This window comes from Misgurnus anguillicaudatus, unplaced genomic scaffold (assembly GCF_027580225.2).
Source record: "Misgurnus anguillicaudatus unplaced genomic scaffold, ASM2758022v2 HiC_scaffold_29, whole genome shotgun sequence".
NCBI lineage: Eukaryota > Metazoa > Chordata > Actinopteri > Cypriniformes > Cobitidae > Misgurnus > Misgurnus anguillicaudatus.
This window is the reverse complement of record NW_027395279.1, coordinates 4,432,639-4,451,451: the sequence shown is the minus strand read 5'-3', so window position 1 is coordinate 4,451,451 and position 18,813 is coordinate 4,432,639. Positions and strand designations below refer to the sequence as shown.

The 18,813-nt window shown below is 36.1% G+C and overlaps 2 protein-coding genes across 5 annotated transcripts in view; one reads left to right on the top strand and one right to left on the bottom strand.

Moving 5' to 3' along the window:
• The window catches only part of LOC141362763 (cilia- and flagella-associated protein 70-like), a 26,564-nt gene extending 18,052 nt beyond the window's left edge, over positions 1 to 8,512 (bottom strand). For both annotated transcript variants that reach the window (XM_073864981.1, XM_073864982.1), the window contains exons 1-9: positions 8,303 to 8,512; positions 7,280 to 7,463; positions 6,906 to 7,004; positions 6,757 to 6,827; positions 5,563 to 5,742; positions 5,019 to 5,201; positions 4,843 to 4,937; positions 4,659 to 4,761; positions 4,134 to 4,268 (exon numbers count right to left, since the gene is read on the bottom strand). In XM_073864981.1, the coding sequence (XP_073721082.1) occupies positions 4,134 to 4,268; positions 4,659 to 4,761; positions 4,843 to 4,937; positions 5,019 to 5,201; positions 5,563 to 5,742; positions 6,757 to 6,827; positions 6,906 to 7,004; positions 7,280 to 7,463; positions 8,303 to 8,368 (1,116 nt within the window). In that variant the 5' untranslated portion in view covers positions 8,369 to 8,512. The remainder of the gene's footprint in view (positions 1 to 4,133; positions 4,269 to 4,658; positions 4,762 to 4,842; positions 4,938 to 5,018; positions 5,202 to 5,562; positions 5,743 to 6,756; positions 6,828 to 6,905; positions 7,005 to 7,279; positions 7,464 to 8,302) is intronic.
• On the top strand, positions 8,490 to 18,813 carry LOC141349002 (uncharacterized). 3 transcript variants are annotated; one of them, XM_073864983.1, is made up of 11 exons: positions 8,490 to 8,532; positions 8,601 to 8,720; positions 9,168 to 9,285; positions 9,357 to 9,418; positions 9,515 to 9,968; positions 13,284 to 13,337; positions 14,006 to 14,084; positions 14,381 to 14,528; positions 14,861 to 14,959; positions 16,759 to 16,946; positions 18,450 to 18,813. In XM_073864983.1, the coding sequence occupies exons 3-11, from the start codon at positions 9,182 to 9,184 to the stop codon at positions 18,591 to 18,593; spliced, it is 1,332 nt and encodes a 443-aa protein (XP_073721084.1). In that variant the 5' UTR covers positions 8,490 to 8,532; positions 8,601 to 8,720; positions 9,168 to 9,181; the 3' UTR covers positions 18,594 to 18,813. The 3 variants fall into 3 exon arrangements, with proteins under 3 accessions (XP_073721084.1, XP_073721085.1, XP_073721086.1); XM_073864984.1 differs by lacking the exon at positions 8,490 to 8,532 and having other exon boundaries at positions 8,578 to 8,720; positions 9,173 to 9,285; XM_073864985.1 differs by lacking the exon at positions 8,490 to 8,532 and having other exon boundaries at positions 8,714 to 8,853.

The following is an 18,813-nucleotide window of genomic DNA, read 5'->3' as shown; positions in this document are numbered from 1 at the left end:
TTTTAGTATTTAGATGTTGCAGATCTTACCTACTGTGAGTAGCACCTTGGCAGGAACACAAAACACACCCTTTATTAAGCACCTGGAAAATTGCAAATAATAAACAAACAAAACAATTTAATAAGGACTTTGTGAAATTGAATTAACAATAAAATAGTCATGCTTTGTTATTTTTAAAGTAAAAAATGGTTTAAAACAAATTTGTATTAACCAATGTTTATTTTGACAGTGGATTTTAGTTATTTTTAGTCGGATGAACTTTGCAGTTTCAAGATGAGAATAACTGTAGCAGTGTTTTTAAATTAAGAAGTATGTTAACTGCGTATATTTCTTAAATATATCTGCAAAACATATAGGGGCGGTTTCCCAGACAGGGATTAGATTAGTCCTAGACTTAAATAAATGCAAGCGCTGTCCAAACTAAAAACAACTTGATAATCCCTGTCCAGGAAACCACCCCGTGTATTTTTATGCTTTAGTAGAGTCAAACACTTTGATTTCAGGAGTGCACGTCACTTGCGCTGCGCAGTCGCAGACCCATTGCAGTGTTTCCCATACATTGATTTATTTGTGGTGGCCCACCACAGAATCAACACTGGCCCCCACAAATAGAATTTTCATGATTCCCATTTACATTTTTATTTCACCATATAAAACAGCTTAATTCGGCTTAAAATATAATTTGATATATAATACAGATCAAATACAGATACAGATCAAAGAGTAGAAGTGAAACATATTTCAGGTGCCAACACTAGATCAAACGCAAACACAACATGATGACGTCACATATATGTTAATTAGCGGGTGACGTCATCACCACCACAGTCTCCTCAAAATCCTGTGGGAAACACTGCATTGATGTGTATTGTCAAACACAAAGGAACACTTATTTATGCTAAAATTATTAAGATATCTAGAAAACATCGATAACAAATTATTAGCTTACAGACATCGATGTGCACATCCCTAACGTTACTTTCAAACCACGTTTGATCCCCTCAGCAGGCGGAATACACATTTTTCACATGAAAATAAATATATTTATCACACTAACGTTATTTGAGAAATGTTTGCGCCTTAAAATTATGAAAATATGACATGAAAGACAGGCAGAAACCCTGCAATAAGCATGAAAAATCCGTCATAGACTTGCTCCAGTTAACAAAAATCCATCATAGCGACGGAGAACTTTGATGAACTTATTAACTTACTTTTCGCCAAAATAATGGAAATATGCTCTGAACTAACCTGCGCCACGTGGCTAAGCAAGCATGCTAACTTCAGAGCTAGAACTAAAATTAGAACACTAGAACTCTCTAAAACAGTTTGGCCAGTTGCATAAACATAAGTCACTAAGTTAAAACTGTCTTGAAATTAGTTAGGACAGTCTTACTTTTCTGCCTCAAATTAACGTTAGACCAATCTACATTTTTTTTATGAAACGACGTTATGATGTTTTTTTCTTCATGTCTTGAAGAAAAAATTAGATGACTGACTTTGTAAGACTCTAAGCAGTTTATGTAATGAGAGCCACATGTCAAAAATAAAGAAAATATATCTTATTAAAAATATCGAAACTGGTGGAAAAACAAATATCCTGTTACCTTTACCAGCCGTTGAAGAGGTAAGACGTCGCTCTGTCCAAACCAATCGAGGAAAAACTTTGCAGGGGTCAAGCAGGTTTGCAGAGAATTGCAGTGAATTATCTTTGAGCACGTGTAGTCTGGCGAGTCATTCTTCTTCTTCTTCTTATTTGGGGTTTATGGCAGTTCGCGTCGCACTATACTGCCACCCTCTGGATGTAAGAATTTTTAAGTTCACATAAATAGTTTGTGTTTAGACAACGCCTAAGGATTTTGTACAGCTAATTTGAGACATAATTATGTTGACCTTAATAGAAAAAAACATTTCAAGTCAACAAATACAATTATTATAATTAAACTGAATATAAATATATAATGTAAAGTCCACAACCTTCCTTGTTCATTTTTTTGAGTGCAGTATGCGGCAGTCCTGTGGGCGAAAATGGCTTGTTGATGTTAGAGGTCAGAGGAGAATGAGCCGACTGATTCAAGCTGATAGAAGAGCAACTTTGACTGAAATAACCACTTGTTACAACCAAGGTATGCAGCAAAGCATTTGTGAAGCCACAACACGCACAACCTTGAGGCGGATGGGTTACAACAGCAGAAGACCCCACCAGGTACCACTCATCTCCACTACAAATAGGAAAAAGAGGCTACAATTTGCACAAGCTCACCAAAATTGGAAAGTTGAAGACTGGATTTCTGTTGAGACATTCAGATGGTAGAGTCAGAATTTGGCATAAACAGAATGAGAACATGGATCCATCATGCCTTGTTACCACTGTGCAGGCTGGTGGTAGTGGTGTAATGGTCTGGGGGATGTTTTCTTGGCACACTTTAGGCCCCTTAGTGCCAATTGGGCATCGTTTAAATGCCACGGCCTACCTGAGCATTGTTTCTGACCATGTCCATCCCTTTATGACCACCATGTACTCATCCTCTGATGGCTACTTCCAGCAGGATAATGCACACAATGTCACAAAGCTCGAATCATTTCAAATGGGTTTCTTGAACATGACAATGAGTTCACTGTACTAAAATGCCCACCACAGTCACCAGATCTCAACCAATAGAGCATCTTTTGGATGTGGTGGAACTTTGTGCCCTGGATGTGCATCCCACAAATCTCCATCAACTGCAAGATGCTATCCTATCAATATGGGCCAACATTTCTAAAGAATGCTTTCAGCACCTTGTTGAATCAATGCCATAGAATTAAGGCAGTTCTGAAGGTGAAAGGGGGTCAAACACAGTATTAGTATGATGTTCCTAATAATCCTTTAGGTGAGTGTATTATTGATAAGCAAAATGACCTGGGAAAATAAGTCTAGTTTTTAGACAAAAAAACCCATCAAATTTAAGTGAATTTGTGCTTAAAACAACCAAAAAAATATTTGCCAATGTGGTAAGAAACATTTTCTATATTTTTTCTTGAATTAAGTATTTAAGAAAAAAGTTTACTTTTTTCTTACCCCATTGGCAGATGTATTTTTTTATTATATTTAAATTGTATATTTTTTGTCTAAAAACTAGACTTATTTTCTTAGTTCATTTTGCTCACAAAGAAAATGATCTTGTTTTAAGCAGAGATGTATAAAGTACTAGGGACCCAGACTTGAGTAAAAGTACAAGTGCTCTATCAAAAAAGTGACTTGAGTAGAAGTTGAAGTGCTCTTTAAGCACAGCACTTAAGTGGAAGTACTAAAGTATTAAACATGTTTTGTACTTAAGTATTGCAAGTAGTTTTTAAAAAAATATACTACTCAAGTACTGAAAGTAAAAGTACAAGTATTGTGTAATGTAGATATTAAAGAAAAAAGTCAAAAATTTGAATATAATATTGTTTATATTATTTCAAATGTTTAAGCTAAAGGACACTCACAATTCCTTTAGCTGTAGCAGGAGTACAAGGACATGAATGTTCAGATAATTTAGATTAATTTAACTGATATGGAGATAGAGAATTCAGAATTAATGAAATATTAATCGATATAAGGGTAATAGGTAAAGGTAAAAGGTGTTTCAATGTATTTAGGTTTCCTTCTTTCGCACACACTCGCCCTTTCTCGTGCATTCTCTCTCTCTCTCTCTCTCTCTCTCTCTCTCGGCCTCTCTCGCGCACTTTGGTTCTCTCTTCGCTTCACATTTGTCCACTACCCTGGCTCATATTTGTGAGTAAGAGGGAGGGAGGGCTCCGCCCTTCACTTTCTCCGATTGGTTTAGACCACGATCTGTGTGTGTTTCTAATGTGTATCACCGCTACAGCAGTGATAATGTGGGTTTGGAATGATTCGTAACATTTGAGTGTAACGAGTAACTATGCAGCACATAAAAAATGTATCGAAGTAAAAGTATTAAACTCATCGAAAATATGTACTGAAGTAAAAGTAGAAGTAGTAGAAAAAAATAATACTTCAGTAAAGTACAGATACTGTCTTTTAGTACTTAAGTACAGTAGTGAAGTAGTTCTACTTCGTTACTATACATCTCTGGTTTTAAGAAATGTTTTTACTACGTAAAAAAGTGTACAACCCTCTCATTTACCTTAGCCAGAAGATCAGACTCATAAAATGGATAGATCCTGTACGCTCCATGTATACGGCGAACACCTGGGTACAACAGTGGTGCCAGGTCCATGTACACCACTCCATGAAATGAGATCTGAGCCTCATCTTCCCCCTATAACAGACAGAAATATCAATGTTGTATTGTGTTTATATCAGTAACTACACACAATAATGAATCATGACTTGATGTTTGCTATTGTTCATCTGTGACAGGTGATATCAGGATTGATGTTTCACTTATTGGAAAATGTGGGGATGATTTTTAAATGGGTTACACCAGGTCCATAACAGACCAAAACTGGTTTACCATGCCCTATATAAACATATTTCTTCTGGTGTCAAAACACCACAAATGCAGACCCAGGATACTTCTGGTGAACATGGGCGTTAGCTGTTAGCACAAATGTGGGCAACCCAAGTTTGAATCTTGTGACATTAAAAAATAATTTTTTTTAATTCTTTCATTTCTGTCCTCTCAGCACTGTAGCAAATGCTTTCTTGCCTGCTTTTCTTTGCTGTTCTTTGCAGATTTAGTCGGCGCCGTTTGAGTGCATCTCATGATTTCGATGGGCCACAGTCTGCATTCTGCAATCTTGCGGGACAGACTGAGAAACAGAGGAGGCATATGCTGTCATTTCTACTAAAAACAATGATATCACATGTGATTAAACGAGGCATGTACTCACCAGGCCACACCTCCTGTGTCAATAAAACAACGCTGCATTGTGTCCCAGCTCACTCTTTTCCTGTTACACTCTGCGTCTGCTCTAAAATCCGTGTCCTAAAACTCACAAAGATCAATAAACAAGCTGTGCCATGTCATGTCTCTTGAGAGCATCCAGAATATTAATGCTCAGGTCACCTCGATATCTGTAAGGTCTCCGTGACCCATATCCATGGGTTCTGTGTCAATAAACTGGCCCTCCATGATTTCGGCCCCTGGAGCGAGGAGGGGCCCGACTGGCCATTTTTTGGGCCTTGGCACTGATTCCCTTTCGCCACCCATCTTCACTGTGCCGTTGGAGAACAATAACGCTTGTGCTTCCTGTAAAAAATAATTTCACCCTACTAAAAAATCCAGCTAAGACCAGCATAAACTGGTGAGCTGGTTTTAGCTGGTCTCCCAGCTTGGTTTTAGCTGGTTTTGCTGGTGTAGTAAGCTGGTTTTGCTGGTGTAGCAAGCTGGTCTAGCTGTGTTTTGGTCACTTTTTAAGCTGGTCTAGCTGGACTTAGCTGGTCAGGCTGGAAGACCAGCTGACCCACCAGCATGACCAGCTTTGTCAGGCTGGGAGGACTAGCGTAAACCAGCTAATGCCACCTTAGGGTCTTAGCTGGATTTTTCAGTAGGGCACTTTTTGCATGTAGTTAGATATTCTTCAATCCAGTGTTTAAAGGGGCAATCTTACCCCAGCTGATAAGGGAATCTGCAAGGCGGCCACATAGCTGGATGGAGGTGTGGATGCGGCATTCCAGATGTCAGGAATGGAGTACGCCGTCTCCACGGTGACCATCAACAGATTGGATTCAGAGATCTGGACATCTGAGAGCAAAGGTTCTTGAACGCTGACTGACACATCTAGAGTGGGCTTAAAACAAGAGCACACACGAAATTTACACACTTCAAAAGAAAATTTGAAAGCTAGAAGAGATTTATTATCAGATGATATATGAAGCTACATTGAAACTGCAATTTTAAGCTGCATTGAAACTGTAAACTGTTGAGGTCCATTAAAGTCCACTATATGGAAAAAAGTTTTTTCTCAAAAAAATTAATTTCTTTTCGACTAACCAAAGAAAGACATAAACTTGGATGACATTGAGTAATTTATCAGATTTTTTATGAAAGTGTAATAATCCTTTAATCGCCATTGTTACTGTGAAATAGCGACCTCTAGTGGTGAAAATCCTACATATTGTGCCTTTAATGCAGTGCTTCTCAATTATTTTCTGTCACGCCCCCCTAGGAAGATGTAAACATTTCGCGCCCCCCAACTCTCCGCTGCGACTGTAAATAGTATAATTTGTCTATAAAATGACACATCTGCAAAACATTGTATCCTTATTAACATTAAAGAAAACACAAAAATGGAAATATCGATCAACTTACAACAAAGAATAACTTTATTAACATTGTTTTTTAGTCTGTAACCAAAAAGACTTAAAATGCATCAATTTGCCTGAAAAAAAAATCCTTATTTAAAGTATAATATTTTTTGACCATTTGATATTGAAAAATTAAATTAAATATAATCAATAAATAATAATAAAAACTCAAGCGGCTTATCAGCATGATTGGGGTGTAATGTCTATAAGTGAATAAAAAAAAATCACTTCCTGAAAAAGTATTTTCCCCGGGGTCTCGCGCGCCCCCCCTGGTGTCGCTTCGAGCCCCCCCTGGGGGTCCCGCCCCACTATTTGAGAAGCACTGCTTTAATGTAACAATGGAAAATACAATTCGGATATGAATTTTTCTTGAAAAATATAAGATGACTGACTGGAAATCAAAGTCTGAGAGGACAACGTGTGAGATTACTGTCCATTGCTCTGCCCATATCATTGTTGTCATTGTTGTCAAGTGTAAAATGAGAAAAATGTCTTACTTTAACACCGTCATCTACAGATGATCCGGATGCCGAGTGAAGCTGCACACAGGATAAGAAGCTACACTGACCTGTAATAAAAGACACAACTGTCTTAAACCTATAGGGTGTCTGAGGGATTTATAAACAGGATTGAAAAGTGTTTTAACCTTTCAGCAGAGGCAGAAGATCCACTACAGCCTGACCCAGAACTGCAGTTTTCTCCTCTTTCTGCTTCTTCTCTTTGGGTAAAATTTCAATGACTGTCACTGAATGTACAAACACACAACAAAATCACAGGTTTATATGCTTATACATTGCAGTATGGTGGTTCAGGATGCAATATGGTGGTGCAATTAGTGGTTGCATAAAAAATTCCTTTAAGTTCACATAGTTTTAAATAGATTCTCTGGTCTGATATTTTGTTGTCAAAAATTTACACATATTTAAGTGTGGAATTTACTTTATATGGATTCATGAATGTATACATGATTGCATTGCATATGTCCCAGAACTGTGAAAATTAAAGCAACCGAGTGCTCACATATGACAGGTTTATGTGCCAGGTCATCCAGGGTGTGGGCTCCTTCTGAACATTCAAAACTACAGGTGAAGTTGTAAACTGCATCCTTGTCCACAGCAACATCCAGTTTTTGTGAGTCTCCCAGAGCACATCCATTAAACTCCACACGGACAAAACTGAGACATGATTCAGCCCCGCTGCCTCTCTGAAATATCCATAAAATAAAGAAATTAACCAAAAATCGTAAACATGTCCTAACTGTATTAAAATTATACCGTAAGCTATTTAATGAATCTACAATGACATTGAAAGTCAAACAATTTAAAGGCTATGTCACATGACTTACGTAAACACATTCAGTGCATTAAACTTTATTGAATAAAGTGCACGCAACTTGTCATCCAAATTAGATGGCGGCTCATGGTTTGGTTTGCAAAAAAAAAAAGGGATAGTTCACCCAAAAATTTAAATTCTCACATCATTTTCTCACTCTTATATTGTTACAAACCTGTTAAATCTCTTTTGTTCTGATATCTTTATGAAAGATATTATTTTCTCCTACTATGGAAGCGAATAGGGCTCATTGTTGTTTTGGTTACAAACATTTCTCAAAATGTCTTCCTTCGTGTTCATCAGAATAAAGAAATGTATACAGGTTTGTATTAGTCAGTAAATTATGACAGACTTTTAATTTTTGGGTGAACTATCCCTTTAACCTCTTTCTACTGACTTTGTGCGGCGCTGCGCACACCGATCGGCGTATGACGTAAAAGTACAGCGAGAGTGACCCAAAAGCTGTGCTCACGCGATACTCTGATGTCATACGCGGATCGGTCTAAGCAATGCCGCAGGATGTCTCCAAACATCTCCAATATTATGTTCAAGATAAACAAAACAAAAGTTTGTGGCTTTTACCAAACATTTTTCTTTATTAAATATGTCTTCAAGAGTACATACCCAAGAGGAAACACTTTATAAACTATTTGAACAGTTATGTAATGGCTGTTTAATGTTATTTAACAGACAGGGCTTTTTCCAACTTACCAAATGATTTCCTTTCAACACAGTAATCTGCACTGCCGCTTTCCCAAACTCTCTGTGAGACTCCATCACATGAAGTTTCTGATGTGTGTTTCTGATCAACACTGCACGCCCAGGCGTTCTTGTTTCCTCGGCAACCACATGACATCGCGTTTTTCTTCTCGCGAGAGTTGAAGTTGCGCTGCCTGAGAGCTGTCGCGCGCTGTAGATACGGGCAAGGCTAAAGTTTAACGGTAAAATTGTAAACTTTAGTTCATTTCTATGGGAATAGAGACAGATTTGACACATTTTTAATCTGAAGGTATACACTCGGTGGATCGTGGAAAGCTAAAGCAGTGTTTTTCCGAGAGAAACGTGTATTTCCGGGCGGGTAACTTGAATCGTTTTTGGAGTCTTGAATATTTTATAAACACGAATGCAGGTAACGTTAACAGTTATGAACGACGACAGTTTTTCCTTTATATTATTGTTATAAAAACAAGCCATGTGTGAATGCTGTCAGTTTTTTTCTGTATTGTCACCGCTGTGTAAACATGCTTGCATATGGATAGATAGTAAGTGGCCATATAAAGCATACAATATAATATTGTATTTAACTTAAAGTCTTTATACATAGGATACAATATAATATAGTCTTCTATGTTATATAATGTATAGATTAGTATAGAATATTATGTATATTTAGCGTGCAATACAGTGTAATGTATTATATATATATATATATATATATATATATATATATATATATATATATATATATATATATATATATATATATATATATATATATATATATATAATGGTATCCATGTGTGTATATATACACAATATAATGTATATGTTCGTGTATTCTGTCTCTAACCTGTAGCTCAGATATAGATTATGTCTCTGCTTCATGCTATTGATGAAGCCATCAAAATGTGCAAAGCTGAAGAATCAAGACTGACAGAAAGCATCAGACAGTCCAAGGACCTTTTACGCTCAATGTAAGATCCACTAACAAAGATTGTAAAGGTATTATTTTAAGAAGCACTTAAATAATGCTATATTTTTGCAGGAGAACCCGTGTGACTGACATCAGTGGGTTGGATCATGCAGCTGCCATCAGTACAAAAGAAGGTTAGAAAAAATCCATTCATCGATTCGTTTGCTAATTGTTTATTTTGCTTATATCCCCATGCTGTTTATAACCTTTTTTTCTCATTTTTACATTAGATGTTGCACCCAAAGAACAACAAGAAATCGAACTGCTGGATAAAGTTTTAAAGAAAGCCCTGAAGATTCGCAGCGCATCTGAAGGTCATAAGGAACCTTCCTCTGACGGTAACATCAAAACCCCTCCTAATGACATCAGAAACAAATCGGTCATCAATCATAAAAACAATGATAAAAGAAAACCCGGTCAACGTGTGCGATCAACTGGAAGCAGTGTTAATGCTGGAGGAATATTGACACGGCTGGTTTCAGTTCAGAAAGCTCGTATGGTTTTCGCGGGGAAACAGTCAGCTCAGAAGAGTGCTCCAGTGAAGATCTCTTCCACAGGATCCCAGCAGAAGATCTGTGATGAAACCATTAATGCTAAAGATCCACTGATAGATCAGTCAATGAAGCGTCTTTGTGAAGATGTTCCTGTGTCCAAAACAGGAACTTCACAATCCAATGAACAATGGTATGTATATGGTGAGATACTTATCTTGTTATGCGCTAATATGGAGTTGATATTCAGTCAAACATACAGGACTGTGCAAAGTCTTAGACCACCATGCCACAATTAGATTTGTTGTTTTTGCAATGTTATAGTGATCATATATGGGTGATTCTCACAAAACCATTGAAACACCACGGCACTAATGATTTTAGCTTTAAAATGTGTAATATAGTAACATTAAAAAGCATCAGAATTAACACAATACTGTGTTCTACCTTGCACAATGTGTGATTTCAACATAAGAATTTATAATTGTAAATTTGATCTCATTTTCTGCTGAAATTCTCATTACCGCAATGTGTCCGGCTGTGTTTGAACATGCGTTATGTTGTAATTTAATCAAATGAACACAAAAATAGTAAGAAAAAAAATGGATGTTTTGCTAGAGTACTTTAGATGACAGAAAAAACATTTACTGAATATTCATGTATAATAATAATGAAGAAAAATTAGGAAAATTATGTGTCCATACCTGATGTTCTCATCCTCCGCAACACTTTTTGAGAACAGTTTAAGCACACATACAGAATTTTAATAAAGTTTGATTTTGAGTGACCAAGCACATGGACCAGTTACTTCAAGATGGCTACCAGGTAAGATCATTTTTTACTGTTAATTTGAAATATTGTCTTGTCGGAATGCTTACACGATATTTTGATTATCATTACCGCAACAGATGCTTATTAAATGTTAATTTAATTAATAGAAGCATAATACTTTTATTTTAAATGCATGTGCAGAATCTCCAAATTATGTTCTTTCAGGTTTGTCATGTCATTTTGAAAATATGTCAATGTTGATGTTTTCTGACTGTTGCGGTAATGAGATTTTTTAGGACAATTTTTTTTAATTATGTTACAAAAAGTGTTAAATGATAAGTAAAAGTTTTTAAATTAATGTTCCCATTTACTCCAGACTTTGTTTTTCAATGTCTGGTGGGAAAAAAGTAAATTTAAGCAATTTTTACATTTTCATACTTGACATTTTTAAAACCAAGTTTTCGTGAGAATCACCCATATAATCGTTTCTTAGTCTCTTTAATAGAATACATCCAGAAAATACAGGAAATGTTTATATAGTATTAAAAACTGTATAAAAAGTGTAAAGTAATGTGTCAAGTATTTAGGGTAAACCCCCCTTCCATTTGAGCAATCGCAGGAAACTGCAGGATCTCTTAAACCTAAATAAAATACAATTAAATCCTAATTTCTAATTTTAAAGAAATTAGTATTTTTACTTCATTCTGCTCAAAAACGCTCAAGATGTGTTTAGTGCCAAGAGAGGTCACACTAAACACTGACGATGCCTAAAGAAGACATTTAGTCCTGAAAATGTAACTTTTTATTTTATATTTCCTGTATTTTCTGTTTGTATCTTAATAAAATAGATTGAAAAATAAATATGGATGGACATTAAAGCCCTTCTAAAACAACAAGTCTGGTGGTGGTGGCTACTTTTGCACAGACCTGTATATGTTAAATCTTTATATGTCAGCCTACTTACAACTAGGCTCACAAAATTCCAGGAATTTTCAAGGCTGGAAACTCTCCATGGAAATTATGGAATATTCATGTGAATATATGGGAATTAACAGGAATAAACTGGGAATTTGAAAAAATATAACGGGGAACTTAAATGTGTTTAAAGGGAACATATCATAAAAATCTGACTTTATCCATGTTTAAGTGCTATAAGTGGGTCGCCAATGCTTCTATCAACATAGAAAATGTGAAAAAGGACAACCCACTAACTTAGTTTTAGTAAACCATTCTCTGCAAGCATGTGAAAAAATAGGTCATTGAAATTTGGCTCCCCTTGTGGTGTCAGAAGGGGATCTTATTATAATAATACCGCCACTTTTCCAGCACTATCCAAACACGGCACTGCAATTTAGTGCAGAAATCAGTCAATTTGTATTTTAAAGGACACACCCAAAAATGTCATTTTTTTTCTCACTCCTACAAAGTGGCAATTTTAACATGCTTGAATAAATGACCTATATGGTATTTTAAGCTACAACTTCACATACTTAACCTGGGGACACCAAAGATTTATTTGACATCTTTAAAATGTCTTGTGAAATGTCCCCTTTAAAGGATTAGTTCATTTTCTTAAAAAAAATTCAGATAATTTACTCACCACCATGTCATCCAAAATGTTGATGTCTTTCTTTGTTCAGTTGAGAAGAAATTATGATTTTTTTGTTTTTGTTTTTTTTAGGAAAACATTCCTGGATTTTTCTCATTTTAATGGACTTTAATTGACCCCAATACTTAATTTTAATGCAGTTAAAAAATTGCAGTTTCAAAGGACTCTAAACGATCCCAAACGAGGCATAAGGTTCTTATCTAGTGAAACGATTGTCATTTTTGTTAAGAAAAATAAAAAATATGCACTTAAACCACAACTTCTTGTCTTCCTCCGGTCATGTAACTGCATTAAAACTGTTAAGTGTTGGGGTCCATTAAAGTCCATTATAATGAGAAATATCCTGGAATGTTTTCCTCAAAAAAAAGACATCATCATTTTGGATGACATGGTGGTGAGTAAAATATCTGGATTTTTTTTTTTAAAGAAAATGGACTAATCCTTTAAATAAAATCTATTAATTTGGTTTAAAATAACAACATTTAATGCCATTTCAGTTGAATTTCTACCCTGCAAATTGCACACAGCACACTGCTTACTGAAGGGCCATTGAGGCCACACCCTTGCATGTAATTGTTTTTTTCCATAACATGCACAAATAATTTCTTGAATCCTGCACACAAAATAATGTCAAAATGTCCATCTTTGCATGTATTCACATAAATTATATATTTTTAATTTGTTTAAAACTTTCTTGTGATGTGTGTTCATATTAGAATAATTTCTAAAGGGTTTTTGATCAAATAAATCCAGGCTTGATGAGCGCAAGTATCATTAAAGGCGGAGTGCACAATGTTTGAAAGCCAATGTTGATATCACCTAAACAATCACGCCCCTACCCCAATAGAATCTGGACCTTCTTTTAAAAGGCCCGCCCCACACATACGCAACCCCGGCAAGAAGGTCGGTTAGTAGACACGCCCGCCCCTTACTGCTGATTGGCTACAAGTGTGTTTAAATGTTTATTTATGTTTGTATATGATATAGTTAAGTTTATATAAATTTACAAATAATTCCCATAAAGTTCCATTAAGTTTCCAATCTGGAATATTTCCAAAATTCCCCAGATTAAGAAACGTTCCCCCCTTTGCAACCCTACTCACAACTTAGTTTTATCTGTTGTTGTAGGATACAGTCTCCTTTATTACCGGTTTGGCGATCACAAAGAGCAAAACATATCAGGTAAGTACCATACAGTACTTGTTCTAGATTTATAGCATGTTAAACTAGTAACTTACACAGGGCTCCAGGCTAACTTTTTCACTAGGAGCACAGTGGCCCCCAACTGAAAATTTTAGGGGCGCAACCAGAAAATTTAGGGGCACATACCGTAAATCCATACCATAAATACTTTGATGATAGATGCAGAAAGTACAATGTGCTGTTTCAAATTCAGTGTCACATCAAACAAAAAAGGTCAAATTTACTGGTCGCACATGTGCAACTGGATGTAAAATTTGGGTGGCAAAATGCCACCATTTGATAGCAGTCTGGAGCCCTGCATGCAGCATATGTACTGTTAACAGTTTCTAAAATGTATTGCGTCGTTTGCTCAAGGCACTGTGTCCCACTGACCCTTTGTTTCAAGTGTGACATATGAACCAAAAGCAACATCAGCCCCAGTCTGCTTTGTGACAAAATTTTTTAAATAGCCTGCCAAGTTAAGACATTCCCTGCTTTCCCATTTGCATACTATCAGTACTACATAATAGTCGAAAATAGATTTGGTATGTCCCATCTCTTTATATGGACTTAAATGTTTATACTTTCCCATAACAAAAAAACATGGGATGCAGGCACTTTGTTTTGTTTCTTGCTGTAAACATAAAATGATGTGTTTTTAACCCCAGGTTGTGCAATAAAGTACTAACTCATCAGTCCAAGTCTGTACCAGAGAGAGATCATTTTACTGAGAGACTCCGCTCAACTGTATCCTATCCTACATTAAAGCTTTTCAATTATGTGTAATGTCCTTTTATATACAAGCAGTGTCATTTCTGTAAAATAAAACATCTCTTTCTCTCCCATATCAAAGGCATGTCTGTATTAATTGGTAAAATGTAGTGTAGCATAAGCCTGCACATACCGGTTGACTCGAAAAGCTGTTTTTAATCAAATTTCTTGTATTATTAGATGAATTGCTTTGTTGTTTTCCTCATTTTTAGATAAAACCATCTGCTGAATGTAAAAGTTGAGTATTTTTCCTTGACCTGCTGTTGTATCAGTTTCCATCAGAATGGCCATCTGGATGTCCTGCAGATATCAAAGCAAAGCTGGACGAACTCACGCTGCGTTGTCTGGACTTGACGCACTGCTTTCATGCTGAACTGAGCCGGTGTACTTACCAGGGCTGCCCAGCGGGATCACAGCCAGGTATCTGCGTCTGGTGCAGAGGGATGATGATACACAGAAGTGTGTGGGTGAAAGTAGGAGGCTAAAAAATGAGCAATAGTACAATAAGGAAGGATACGTCCAATGATTACACTCTCATCCAGCCTTTATTCATATGAGTCATGGGATGTTTGTTACAGGCAGGCTGCTTATTTAAAGTAGATAGAAATTAGAGATATGTTACTGAAGTTCACGTGACTTAATTCAATTAAATTGTGAGTCTAATTTTTGGGGATTTGTGCATAGTGGAGCTTGCCTTCTTGTGCTAGCTCGCCAAAGGAGGGTGTTGCTGAAAAACTGTTTGTGTATTACAGGTTCGTCGGGTGAGAAATGGTTTGAGTCTTCACTGATGCTTCAAGGTCTGGAGAAGATGACTGAAGAACTTCTCACAAGTGCCGATCGTCTGAAGAAAGGTGCTTCAAAATCTCTAACAACAATTTTCAGATTAGGGTGCATGTAGAGCTAGTTATCATGCATTACCAACAATAGCCTGTTTAATTCAAGGGTGGAAAACAGCTGGGTTATTCTCTCGAAATTAGACTTATGAGGTGTCATGAAACATTTTGATAAAAAAAGTAAATGCAAAGTAAGGGTATCAAAATAAGAAACACAGTTACAGTTACAAACATCTCTTCATGTACTATTTTGCACATGATTTCAAATTACATCATACAAACCAATTTTGTTGTTTTTTCCACATTTAAGTGGAAAGTTTTCATTACCGCAACGTGTCCATGACTGGATTTGGGTTCTTCGACATGGAAATATTTATTATTAAAAAATCTAAAAAATAAAAAGCTTCAGTGCATGTTATACTATAAACATTTACAGTAAAGAAACATGTGGTATTTGGTGATCATTGGTAAATGTAGAGACAATAATAAGGAATATAAATGTGTCCAAGAAAATTTTTTTCATCCTCCGCAACAAATTTCAATCATTGTTTAAGCCCTCAAGTAACAAACATTTTAAAAAAATTGTTGGAAGGGAGATAATTGACTGTGACACTCAAGATGGCTGCCAGGTCAGCAGTTTTTATTTTTTCTGTCCAGATAAAAGTTGAGATTTTGTTTGTCATAGTACTTAGACAACTTTTTAGTTCTCATTACCGAAACATGCGTTTGTAAATGCATATATTTAATTTAATATCATGTTACGGTAATGATAATTTTTGATAATGATAATCTAAAAAAATGTAAATAATTTTATAGGAAATATTTTAAAATAATAGTTATATATCTAAAATATCTAAAAATAATAGTTATAGTAAGTTCAGACCTTAATCTTATATGTGCAAAAAAATTGGGTTCAATTCAAGGGCTTTTTTAAAAAAAATCTGATGCTGGACACCTTTTCAGTCTGGATTTCGTGAGAATCACCCAGTTATGAAAAACATAATATTTATTATTGGTTCAAGAAACCTGGAGTGACATTGTAAGTAAACTACAGGGGAAAACGTCAAATAAAGTCAAGTAAAACTATTAATTCCAATGTCAACCTGGATTGCAAAAGCAGTCAAAAGGGTAAATACATCCTCTGAAAACTAAATAAATAAGCTTTCCGTTGCTGATGTTTGTTAGGATTGGACAGTATTTGGCCGAGATAGAACTATTTAAATCCGAGGGTGCAAAATGAACAAAATATTGAGAAAATCAAAGTCCTTAGGAACACAAATCTTAAAGATAAATACATTTTTGATATATTTATGGTAGCAAATTTCCAAAATATCTTGATGGAACATGATCTTAAATTTAATACCAGCCTTAATATTAACACAGCTGTCCTGTGTATACATGTGTGCTGAAGTTCTCACGTTGTGACATTGGTTAAATTTTTCTCATGTGGCCTTAAGTGTTCCCTCCGGATTTAACATTATCTCATAGTGTCTTCACACAGATGCAGTTCGTCATTGTGAAACTGTCATATCATCCTACATAATTTCACTGACTTCCCTGACCTCAAAAAATCCACTTACAAAAGTTCTCATGTTCCTGCTTCTTGGGAAAGTAATATTTTGTCCAGAAGCTAGCTCCTTATCTATAATCTATTTTCTTATCTAAAAAAAAAATATTACCAACCGAAGCCATATTTTTCAAATTTTGAAATTCAATAGTTCACTTTCCTGTTTACACAGCTTGATCTGAATCCTAGTGGTCAGTAAAGTAGAACTGCACATAACCGAGCTTATGAAAGTCTAAATTGTGTTGTTCAGACTGGGACAGGTGGAACAAGTATCATTCGGAAACTCTGTGTCCTGTACGAAGAAAACGGGAATGGGGTGATCCAGACTGTCCCTGTCTGCCGCCCGTCCTGTCTTACACCAGTGAAACTGAACTGAGACAACTGGAAACCCAAAGACTTCAAGTGGAACAACTACAGCAGGCTGTCAGCCTTCAACAGGTGCACATTTTTGTCTTTTATGTGGGTTTCTTTGTTTTTGTAGCTTTAATGGATGTAGTGTCATACCTCTAACTGTGGGTTTATACGAGATGCGAGTTCAACGATTTGCGCAAGTAGATTACATACATAGTCAATGCAAAGACGCGACCAGACGCGTCCTCGCATGTGGCAATGCGAATGACGCGATATGGGCGGCGCGTTTGCCGTGAAAACACGCACTATTCGCCACAAACACGTCTTCGCCCAAGTTGAAAATATTCAACTCGAGCGAAAAATTCGCATGACACAAAGTTAAATCCCGCAAGTAATCTAGAGCGAAATTCACGAAAATTCAGATTTAGAAGGTGTCCAGCATCAGAATTTTTAAAAAGCCCTTGAAGCCGATTTTTTTGCACAAATAAGATTTCTTCTTACTATAATCATTATTTTTAGATGATTTAAAGCAACACTATGTAGTTTCCATGTAAAAATGACTTACAGCTCCCCCATGTGGTTGAAAAGCGCAACAGTGCCTGGTATCAGACACTCTTCTGCTGGCAGGGGGAGGGGCGGGCTGTGTTTCCTACCCTCCACCGCCACTTTCAGGTGTGCTTGTAGGAGGTAGGAGGCTGCTCAGGTTACAGCAACAGTACAATTTGTCCAGTTAAAAGATGTTCCATCACTGAAATAATTTTAGAGACATTATTTAAAGGTAAAAAAAAACTACATAGTGTTGCTTTAAAAAATATTTCCTATAGAATTATTTAAATTTTTTAGATTATCATTATCAAAAATTATCATTATCGCAACATATTACATTAAATATATGCATTTACAAACGCATGTTTCGGTAATGAGAACTAAAAAGTTGTCTAGGTACTATGACAAACAAATTTTAACTTTTATCTGGAAAGAAAAATAAGAACTGCTTACCTTGTAGCCAGCTTGAGTGTCACAGTCAATTATGTCCCTTCCAACTTTTTTTTTTAAAATGTTAGTTCCTTGAGGGCTTAAACAATGATTGAAAATTGTTGCGGAGGATGAGAAAATTGGTCTTGGACACATTTATATTCCTTATTATTGTCCCTACATTTACCAATGATCACTAAATACCACATGTTTCTTTACTGTAAATATTTATAGTATAACATGCACTGAAGCTTTAAATTTTTTTAGATTTTTTAATGATAAATATTTCCATGTCAAAGAACCCAAATCCAGTCATGGACACGTTGCGGTAATGACATTTCCCCCCTTAAATGTGTAAAAACAACTAAATTATGACACCTTGCAAGTCTAATTTCGCTAGAATCACCCTTCTGCCAATTTCACTGGGACCAAAGTGGTGTGTAAATGGGGTTTGAAAGATCAACTAAACCTTACCCGACCTTAACTAGCTGACCTCAGAAAAGGATCAAAGTAGAGTAGTAATACTTTACTGTTATACTTTCAATGGCAAAACTTTGGCAAGGGTTTTACATGTATCATTTTATATTTAATTTAAGTCATTTCTTTGTTTTTCAGGCAATGTCTGATAATCTTGCATCATACTGGACCATGATGGGTTCTGGTACGGAGCGGCCCAGTGCCGTGGTTTTGCGTGGCCTGTACTCGCTGCTGGCAGAGGGAGGGCTGCAGTTCCCATCATTGGTTTTGGACTCTGAATGAGCAAAAATGACTTTATTAGGGTAATACACTTACAATTCACAGCGCTCCGCAGGAACAATATACCGTATGCCGATGACGGATCCGTTAGTATTTTCACATCAAGTGTATTCTGTGTGAACCTTTGACTCAAATGATTATCAGTCATGTGATTTGAGGAAATTATGAGGAAGTGCAGCTGGGCTTTAGAAATGGGAATAAAACCTCCAGCTGATTACTCTCA

What these genes read in the sequence shown, in the direction of transcription:
- LOC141349002 (XM_073864983.1), top strand. Translation starts at nt 9,182, where the DNA reads ATGTCTCTGCTTCATGCTATTGATGAAGCCATCAAAATGTGCAAAGCT. An exon ending in CCCAGCGGGATCACAGCCAG is followed by an intron (nt 14,529 to 14,860) that starts GTATCTGCGTCT and finishes TGTGTATTACAG; the next exon opens with GTTCGTCGGGTGAGAAATGG. An exon ending in TGCCGATCGTCTGAAGAAAG is followed by an intron (nt 14,960 to 16,758) that starts GTGCTTCAAAAT and finishes TGTGTTGTTCAG; the next exon opens with ACTGGGACAGGTGGAACAAG.